General features: G+C 33.0%; 1 protein-coding gene across 1 annotated transcript in view; it reads left to right on the top strand.

Annotated features, from left to right (window-relative positions):
- The window catches only part of LOC118763560, a 42138-nt gene that overhangs the window by 12616 nt on the left and 18148 nt on the right, over nucleotides 1–11374 (top strand). Inside the window, exons 6-10 of the mRNA XM_036503133.1 lie at nucleotides 371–492; nucleotides 1552–1642; nucleotides 4194–4365; nucleotides 8406–8478; nucleotides 10962–11111. Of these exons, the coding sequence (XP_036359026.1) occupies nucleotides 371–492; nucleotides 1552–1642; nucleotides 4194–4365; nucleotides 8406–8478; nucleotides 10962–11111 (608 nt within the window). The remainder of the gene's footprint in view (nucleotides 1–370; nucleotides 493–1551; nucleotides 1643–4193; nucleotides 4366–8405; nucleotides 8479–10961; nucleotides 11112–11374) is intronic.

The raw sequence follows: 11374 nt of genomic DNA, 5'->3' as shown, positions 1-11374 counted from the left end.
TATATTATTTATATTATTCCTTAATGATGATGATGATGATGATGATGATGATATATATATATATATATGTATGTATGTGTGTGTGTATATGTTTGTGTGTCTGTGTTTGTCCTTCCCCACCAACATCGCTTGACAACCGATTCTCATGTGTTTACGTCCCCGTAACTTAGTGGTTCGGCAAAAGAGATCAATAGAATAAGTACTAGGCTTACAAAGAATAAGTCCCGGGGTCAATTTGCTCAACTAAAAGGCGGTGCTCCAGCATGGCCACAGTCAAATGACTGAAACAAGTATAAGAGTAAAAGAGTATCTAACAATTAAACAATGATATATATAATAAATAATAAAATATATAATTCTATATTGACAGGATGTTACTGAAACAGAAATTGCATAAAATCCGTACCAAAGATGAACGTATCAACATTATTGTAAGATGTCAGGACTTAAAAAATGTTGTTTTGGGGTATTTCTTATATCCGGATTCAATTGGTCAGTGAATTCTCTTTCTTTTTTATTGCTTAGTTTATTCATTTCTTTTGTACTCTTGATGTTGCTTGAAACCACTTTTAGCAAAATTCAGAAAGGTTTGCAAATGACTTGCTTACTGTTGCAAGTATCACATTGAGTCTATTACATACAGGCAAGTGTTGATCTGAATTGGAAGACATATTATATAGAAAAATCAATAAAAGGAGTACAGTAAATTTGATCTGTGCATCTGTGCATATGTATATACATATATATATATATATATATATATATATGATAAGCTTCTTACAGTTTACATCAACCAAATCTACTCTGAAGGCTCTTGTCAGCCCAGGGCTATAGTAGAAGACTCTGACCCAAGGTTTCACATAGTGGGACTGAACCTGAAACCACATAACTAAGAAACAAACTTCTTATCAATGCTGCTCTAAAAATATAGCTTCATACTCATACACAGTGTCCCATTGTTTTTATTAAGGAAAGGACACACATTATATAATATAGTCCTAGGAGTAAGGAGTAAAAGACATGAATGACCATGGTACTGCACCTAGAAAGTTACCTTCTGAGGCACAAGTCTGAGCAAGGTTCTTTATGGAAGACCAACAGTCACCCATGCATACCATCCGCTCCTTTCCATGCCACTGATGTTGTCTGAGGGGAAAGCAAAGGCTGATTACAGCTTAGCACCTGTGACATCGCAACTCATTTCTATAGCTGATTGAAGTGGAGCAGTGTGAAATAAAGTGTTTTGTTCAAGAATACAACACAGCCCAATCCAGGAATTGAACTCACAACCACATGACTGTAAGCTTGATACTCTAACCACTGAGCCATTGCGTCTTCATGAAGACACAATATAGCCCTACATAACTCTAAAAAGATGAGATTGTCACAGTTGGAATCCCTCGGCACAAGATCAGTAGAGGATCAGCAACTGCTATACTGCTTCATTTTTCTGGCTTCTATAGTAATTCAAAAAGGTAATTCATGGTAATCCAAACAGACTAAAATTTCATAAATAAAATAGCAATCAAGATTATCATCTCTCTTTCATAGAACAAAGAACATTTTTGGAAGCTGCATATCAAAATAATGGTACAGAAGAATTTATCTTGACAAACAGTATACAAGTAGTTAGTGATTTGAAGTAAGTATAGTGCTATCATAGAACTTGATATATTTTCAATTATTAATATATACATCCTTTATTATTATTATTTTTTTTTTTTGCTTTCTACATGTTTCAGCCATTGGACTGTGACTTAAGTTTCTTCCATATGCTTCCATGAGCTTTATGATAAGACATTCATAAAGAGCCCTCTACTTTGTATTCAAAAATAAAGAGCCACTACTGCCTAAATGGGGAATTATCCCTATTTATGACCCAGTTTTGTCAAAGTTATCTTTGCCAGGGTTAACCAACATAAATTCAATAAAATAAGAAATGAAGGTATATGTGTACTCAACTACTGACTGTAGCAGAATGTTAACATTAACTTTACTGTTGTACTGTGATGGTTTGACAGTTATAGGGGAGAATTATAATATTATAGTATTAGCCATACTATTTGGAGTGAAAGCTCTGAAAGCTGGTCAGAGCTATATATGCATGCATGATAATTGCTTTGCTTTGTCAGATGATAGCCATTCTATGATGAAATCACTGAATATCAATTCATAAAACTTGGTACTTTATTTGTATCATAGATAGATTATTTTCATATTGCAAATGATACAAAGGTGTTCTGAAGGTTATACATATTACAAAACACAGCAGGCTGAGGCTAACCAGGTTGACAAGGTTTATCACTGTGATGATGCAATGAAAAGACATACATAATACATTACAGTCTAAGGCAGCAACTTGTTTACATATACTCTTTTACTTATTTCAGTCATTTGACTGTGGCCATGCTGGGGCACTGCCTTTAGTCAAGCAGATCAACCCCAGGTCTTATTCTTGTAGTACTTATTATATTAGTCTCTTTTGCCGAACCTTTTACAGGGACATAAACACACCAGCATTGGTTGTCAAGTGATGTTGGGGAACAAACACACACACGCACACACACACACAAATACACACACACACATATATATATATATAATATAATATATATATGACAGGCTTCTTTCAGTTTCCATCTACCAAATCCACTTATAAGGCTTTGGTCAGTCTGAGGCTATAGCAGAAGACACTTGCCCAAGGTGCCATATAGTGGGATTGAACATGGAACCATGTGGTTGGTAAGCAAGCTACTTACCACACAGCCACTCTTGTGCCTATAAAATATATATTTTGTGAACTATGGTGAATATTTTGTATGAGAGAGATTTGTTTACCATGAGAGGATTTTGTCCCACATATTTTTTACCTAAATATTCATTTAAGCATTCTTTTTTTATGGAAATAAGTATATACAGCAATTAATAGATATACTTTGAACAGATGGACCCAACCTTTTCTGCTAACTCTAGAAAAACATGGTACAGCAATTGTTTCACTTGTTTTCTCCAACGTTAGTAAATAAAGAAAATCTTAGGTGGGGGGCTTACTTTCTGTTCTATCTTAAATAGCTACAAAGGAAAAAAAAAGTGTCAACTACGAGCAAGAATGTGTTTTTAACGGAACTGATAATATTCTAAAAGTACTTTCTGGGGGAGGTCATCAGAATTGATGGAAAGAAACATGTTTCATTCCCAGTTGTTAATACTTATGTCAATACTTTATAAATACATAAAATAATAATTGGTTCTGATTTAGGTTAGCAGTTTTGAGGGAGTAGGTTTGTCAATATTATCAACACTAGTCTTTGATGGGTAGTCTATTATATCAACACTGACCTACACACAGGGTTACTGCAATACCCTGCCACACACATATACATATATATATATATATATATATATATATATATATATATATATATATATATATAGATATATATATATATATATGATGATGATATGATGATATATATATATTATAATATATTAGGGAGTATATCCAAACTTACAGGGAAAAATTAGATTTAGGATTAAATCAAATTTCACAAATAAATATAAATTAATATAAATATATATATATATAAATTTAAAAATATCAATTTAAAAATTTTAAATTTTAATAATTTAAATTTTAAATTTTAATAATTTAAATTTTTAATTTTATATATATATATATTTTATATATTATATATTATATCAATCATATTTATTTTTTGTTTTTTATGTTTTGGTTCATGTCTATCACTGTTTGAGTTGCCTAATAGTGGTTTATCTCTAATTAATTTATATGTATATATATGTGTATATATATATATATATATATACATATATATATATATATATATATATATATATAAATTAATTAGAGATAAAACCACAATATATATAAAGAACTAATATATATATGTATATATATATATATATATATAATGTATATATATATATGTATTATATATGTATATATATATATATATGTATATATATATATATATATATATATATAGATATATATATATATATATATATAGTATATATATATATAATATATATATATATATATATATATATATCAAACAGTGATAGACATAAAATTCAATGAAATAAAATTGCATAAAATTCATTTTTTATTTCTATATTATCTATTTATTTGGGGTTCTTTTGTTGTTTTTTGTTTTTTGTATTTTTTCCAGGGAGTCATCTACTCAAAATAAAAGAAGACTTGTTTGGCTACTTCATTGTAAATCTTACAACTTGTGGTCAGGATTGAAAATCAAAGGAGATTGCTATGATGAAATATTTCAACAAAATATTGAAGTTCCTTCCATCTTAAAAGCAATCCAAAAGATGGACATTGATGATAATGTAATAACATTTAGTTTCTTATAAGATTGTTTATACCATGTGTATGTATTTGTGAGTGTGTATATGTGTGTGTTATTGAATAACACACGAAAAAGCAATTCCATTAGTTTTCCCACAAAACTCATAGTGTACAGGACCCTGATGACTTTGATCCTTCTGTATGAGTATGAGGGCTGGACTCTTACAGCTGACAGGGAGCAAAAAATCCAGACATTTGAGCACGTGTATCAGAAGGCTGCTACACATTTTGTACATAGAGCAGAAAATGAACAAATTTGTCAGGCACAAAGTCAACAAATGTGCTGGCAGACAGGGACCACTCCTTGCATATGTAAAAAGATGAAAGCTTACCTCATTCAGTCAGGTATCCTGCCACAATTTCTATCCAAAGCTATTCTTCAGGACACAACTGAGGGAGGGAGAAAGAGAGGCAGACAGAGAAAATCCTGGTTTGGCAATATCAATGAGTGGATAGAACACAACATAGTGAACTTGCTACACATGACAGAAAATAGAGACCAGTAGGGACAGCTGACTGTGTGTTTATTGAAAATCTTATGCTATGAGCTAGATTTAACCCTTTTGTTACTGTATTTATTTTGAGATGTTCTGTGTTTCTTTCAATTACTTTAAATATAACAAAATATTTAGTAAAATAACTTAGTTATCATTCAGCAAGTGTTAGGAACATAAATTGTGACTAAGGTTTGGTGGCAGATTTTAATTCAAAACTTATGCAAACAAGACATTTGTACTCAGAGCTAGAGCCGGTTTCAGTCGGGTTGGTAACGGAAGGGTTAAGGAAATGTTTATCTATAGCTTGGAATAACTTTTTTGCTGCACTGGAAGCAACATTTAGACTGAAAGGTGGGGTTAAACCACAAAATAATCTTATATAAATTATTTTTTCTTCCATTCTTAATATTATTTGGATTACCTATAATTGTAGTCATTCATATTATCTGATTTAAAATATTTTACCATTATTCTCATTACTTATATTTCTATTTTCTGCATTTGGATATATATATTGTGCTAATGAATCACAGCAAACATAATATTCTTTGGTCTGATAAGCAAGCTTTTTTTACCTGTGTTAATTTATAAATTATACAACTGTACTATATAATTTATATTATATACATTAATATCACGTGATCACGTGACTGACCAGGCCATCAGAGGTTGCTACACATCGCTGGTCACAATGCGCTTCACATTGTTTTAACCTTCAATGATGCCACCCCGCTGGCTAAGCGAGCAGGCCAACAGAAGAAAGAGAGAGAGAAAGTTGTGGTGAAAGAATACAGCAGGGATCGCCACCACCCCCTGCCAGAGCCTCGTGGAACTTTAGGTATTTTCATTCAATAAACACTCACAGCGCCCGGTCTGGGAATCGAAACCGCGATCCTACGACCACAAGTCCGCTGCCCTAACCACTGAGCCATTGTGCCTCCACATATATACATTGATATAGGCATGTAAAATAATTTATTATTTATTATTCACTAAAATAAATTGTTTTCCTATGATAAAGGCTGCAAAATGATTGTTGCGATATGGATGTCAACTAGTGAAATATATTCATTTTAAGCCTCTTGTCTTTCTTTATATATTATATACTTCAAATGTAATAATCATTACCAATTGGATTTATTGGATTTGGACTGTATCAGACACTACATTACATTCCCTTGCTTTGTCTAGGTTTACTATGTGGTTTGTAACCAAATTTATTAAAGGAGCTTTTTTATGAGCTTTTTAGGTGTGTATGTGTCATTAAATCCATATCTTGTGCATTAAATTTACACACACACACACAAAATTATGCATATGTGGACATGTATTTCATATTGACTATCATCATCATCATTGTTTAATCTCTTCCTTCCATGCTGGTATGGGTTGGCTGGTTTGACAGGAGCTGCACTATGATTCTGAGTCTGTTTTGGCAACATTTTATAACTGAATGCCCTTCCTAGCACCAACCACTCCACAGAATATATATATACCGTAAATCCGCAAGTATAGTCCGCCCTTGAGTATAATATGCAAGGGATTTTCAGGGGGCTGTACCTCTGAAAAACCTAAATCTTGTGTATAGTACGCATCCCTTCTCTAACTTGAGTCAAGGAGGTCTATATAACATCCTTAGTTTGTAAAAATGTATACGGTAATGTACTTTATTATCATTGTATACATAACATAATGCAAACGTGTAGCTTTTTTGTGCATTTTGTTTGCAGAAAATAAAGAAATAACAGTAATAACATTTAATAAATGTTGCTTACTGCAAGTTATGGATGATTCTTTTATGATTTCATTACTTTCAGGCTTAGCTTAAGGTATTTTCACGCCCAACATCACAAAATGCATCTGAATAAACATTGCCGGACAGCAAATAGAGACACGAACATTGCTTAGAAAATAATTTTCATTTTTAACCTCGTATATAGTACGCACTAGGGATTTTGACCTTTAAATTTTGGGAAAAAAATGCAGATTATACTCGATGATTTACGGTATATACTAGCAGTATCGCCCGGCGTTGCTCGGATTTGTAAGGGAAATAACTATATAAGCATTTTTAGAGAGTTATTTCCCTTATATAATAGCAAAAATGCATTAAAAATGGAAAAAAATTATGGTAAATTTTTTTTTAAATCGTAGACTCATCGTAGACGCGTGCTAATACCCAGAAGGGCTCGATATGAATCACGAATATAAGATACCCGCTTTTGGTTAAACTGCACTGCAAAATGTGGGAGTAGTTAGGAATCTAAATCGTAGGAGACAGACACTCACACAACTTCAGTTTTATATATATAGATATATATATATATATGTGTGTGTGTGTGTGTGTGTGTGTGTGTGTGTGTGTGTAGATTAAAGTGTTCAGCTCACAATCATTAGGTAGTGAGTTCATTTCCCAGACTGGGCTGTGTGCTGTATTCTTAAGTAAGATACTTTATTTTATGGTATTCCAGTTCACTCAGCTGTAAGAACGAGTTGTGACATCAATGGTGCCAAGCTGTATTGGCCTTTGCCTTTCTCTTGGATAACATCAAAAGCATGGAGAGGGGAGGCTGGTATGCATTGGTGACTGCTGGTCTTCCATAAACAACCTTGCCCAGACTGGTTCCTCAGAGGGTAACTTTCTAGGTGCAATACCATGGTACCATGGTCATTCATGACTGAAGCTGGTCTTTAGCCTAATATATATATATATATATATATATATATATATATATATATATATATATAAAATATTAGAAAAAAGTCACCTTTTATCAATTCAAAATGAATAATTAAATTACACCATCTAGAAAATTACATATAATAGAAAAGTTAAAATTAAAATTACAATTAAAAAGTAAAGATTAAGTAAATTACAAAAATAATATAATGTATATATTATTTTTGTAATTTATTTAATCTTTACTTTTTAATTGTTATTTTAATTTTAACTTTTCTATTATATGTAATTTTGTAGATGGTGTAATTTAATTATTCATTTTGAATTGATAAAAGGTGGTTTTTTCTAATATTTTATATATATATTATATTGTGTGGAATTTGATTTAGTATTTCTAAATTGAATTCTTTTTCCTTTTCCCTCAAATAATAATAATAATTATATATATATATATATATATATATAAATCCCAATTGATAGAGATGTCATATAAATTGGTTTGCAGCATTTATTCTGATTCTTTGTGCTTTAAGTTTAAATCTTGCTGAGGCCAACCTTGCCTTTAATTCTTTTGGTGTCAATGAATAAAATACTAGCCCTGTACTGAGGTCAATGCTGTTCTTTCTTGAACTCTTTCTGTCTATCTCTCCTTCTAGAATAAATCAATTGTGGTCAGTCCTGGAGAGGGATGGGCTCTGACATCCCAAGACAAGCTGTATGTTATGATGACACTCACTACAATGCCATTAAGGAGTTGTGGTATGGCATACATATGTATGTGTGTCGTTATTTTTTATAATTTTGTTTTTGTATAAATGTTTATTTTCTTTACAAATACTTTCAGGCAATTGAGACTAAGTTAGCAGAACAAAAGGATTCTTCTGAAAGAGTAATATCCTCACATTTTGATCGAAAATGTATGTAGTTCATTTATTTATTTTCAAATGTGTTTTTGATACTAATGTGCTCAGAATAGTTTTCCACTTCAAGAACTCTCTTATCATTATTGTAAGAATCTCTATGTAACCACATGATCTATTAACAGCTTCAAATATCATATCACAGCCTACCAGCTTTAAAAACGAAGGACATGTTAGATACTATAGCCCTACATACATCAAAGAGATAGACAGTCCCTGGTTTGAATGTCTTTATCATAAGCCTGCTTGATCAGGGTTGGCCTCAGTTTTAACATCAACAATAACAAATGTGCTGAGAATTAGAATGACACAAACATGATCTTTGAGTGTGACATTGTTTTAAATGATAGTATATTTATGTGATTGTTACTGGTTTTATGTTGAAGCTAGCCAGATCCGACTTCTCACACCTACCTTACAATGTCATTTTAGAAATAAACGGTCATGTCATCACTGTCTCAAAGCAAAGAGATAATGCATGATTAAATCAAAACAATGTCAACAACTAAGCATAACATTTCACAGAATAAGTTGAATGCTAATGGGCAATTCCTAGGCCATCTCTTATTGAGCAGATCTATAATCAAAGACATTCCAGTTATGACCATCCAACCTTTCTTCAGATATAGTGCATTTAGTATGACTGCAGCCAACATATACATTCCTGGTGAATAGGGTTGGATATGAGGGAAATGATGCTGCTCTTTCTAGCAGAAAATGTAAAAATCAATATAAATATAATGGATTTCATCTTGCCCACATTCGTCATGGTTCTCATCAAAGACTACAGGCATACCAAAATGAACTGGTTAAGAGAGGAAAATGCAATATTCCCATAATGTCACACCGCACTTTACACAATAACCTATTGTAAATTAGAGTGCAATGTACAGTTCCACTATGCAAAAACATACTGTATACCCACATAGTACTTATGGGTCACACTTAACCCTTTAGTGTTCACATTATTCTGCCAAAATTAATACTTCTTTATCCACGTTGCTTTGAACTAATCATGCATTATCTTGTAGTTTTGAGATTTTGATGTGGTAGCTGTTAATTTTTAAAACGATATTGTAGGGTTGGTGTGAGAAACCAGATCTGGCCAGTTTGAACATAAAACAGGCAGAATACTTTTGGCCCGATATGGCCAGTTTAAATGCTAAAGGGTTAAATGAAGTTGTACATTACCCAGATAAAAATGTACAATTTTTAGTTACACAGAATCATAGTGCTTAGCTGCCACTGGCAATATTTTAATTTAGATTACTTTAAAGCAGTAAATTTGTGTCAGAGAACCAGTCTCAGGTAGGTTGGTATCAAAAGGCTTAACCTGCCATCTCCATCGAATAGTAAAAGAATAAAATAAGTTGCAGTAGTGAAACCAACAGCAATAAAAGTTTTTATAATTCCTTAGACTAAACACGGGGCTCCAGCATGGCCACAGTCAAATGACTGAAACAAGTAAAAGAGGGTATACAAAAGAAAGGAGTATTTTTCAAGCAGGAATATGATATAACACTGGTGATATGATATAAACCATGAATAATCCCATCTTATGGTTAATGAGAGGTAACGTATCTAATTTATGAGCAGGAAAATCCTGGAGGGTCTTGTCCCGAATTTTGGCATTCAAAGTTAACCTAACAGCAGAATGGAGTGCCACTGCATGGTGCCAAAAATCCAAACATCACCATCAAAATACAGGACCAGATACTGCAACAGCTTGGGTTTCAGGGGACTACAGCTCTTCAATATCCTTCCTAAATGCCTGAGAGATCTGCATGGTGTTGATGTGGGTTTCTTTAAAACTAAACTGGATCTCTTCTTGTCAGGGGTTCCAGATGAACCTACCTCTCGGCAGGAAACACAGATGCAGGTAGTGGCGTCAAACTCCCTTGTTGACCAAGTGCCATGTATCAGAGGTGGTTTCACATACTAGTTTAGCTCATTCAATAGTGGTTCCCCAGCATGACTGCAGCTTTCAGGCTGAAACATTTTTTTTAAGGATTTATATAAAATATTAAATCTAGTGAACACAGTTGATAACAGTATTAAATAAAGATAGCCATCTATATACACTGTTGATAGTCAGTTACTACAGTATTCATCCTCTCTCTTTCTCTCTCTCTCTGCATGCATGTTGTGTGCATGTACGCATGTATGACTGTGTTTGTGCTTGTCCCCCATAATTGCTTGACAACTGGTGCTATTTTGTCTGTTTTCATGACTTAGCAGTTTCACCTCAGAGACCAACAGAATAAGTACCAGGCTTAAAAAATTTATTACTTGGACCAATTAATTTCTCTGAAACCCTTCAAGGCAGTGCTCCAGCATGGCTGCAGTCTAATGACTGAAACAATCAAAATAAAAAAAAAATAAAGGATGTGTAATTATTAGTGTGATCCATTAACTCTTTTAATCAACACAATAGCTTCGATTATTGTCATATCATTCTTTTATTTCTTCTTTTCTTTCAGATTCTGTTGATCATGATGAAGTAACGGAAGTTGTATTTGGCTCCAAATATTATCTCAGTAAACCATTTAAGATTACTTCACTCACTGAAGAAACCCTGCCTGATATTGAAAATTCTTCAACGTATACATTGATCGTTTTTCTCTCCAAATGTAAATATACATATATGTCATCATCATCCTCCTCCTCATCATCATCATCATCATCACCATCCTCATCCTCCTCATCATCATCGTCCTCTTCACCCCCACCCCTTCATCATCACCGCCACCATCATCATTGTCATTGCTGCTGTTGCCATCATCCTTGTTGTCGTGACGATCATCATCGTAGCCACCATCACTGCTGCTGCCATTGCCACCACCACCATCATCGTCGTCATCATTGTCGTCGTCGTTGTTGCCCTCCTCCTCCT

This window comes from Octopus sinensis, linkage group LG1 (genome assembly GCF_006345805.1).
Source record: "Octopus sinensis linkage group LG1, ASM634580v1, whole genome shotgun sequence".
Taxonomy (NCBI): domain Eukaryota; kingdom Metazoa; phylum Mollusca; class Cephalopoda; order Octopoda; family Octopodidae; genus Octopus; species Octopus sinensis.
The sequence above is the reverse complement of the archived record's forward strand: the minus strand, read 5'-3'. Positions and strand labels throughout refer to the sequence as shown.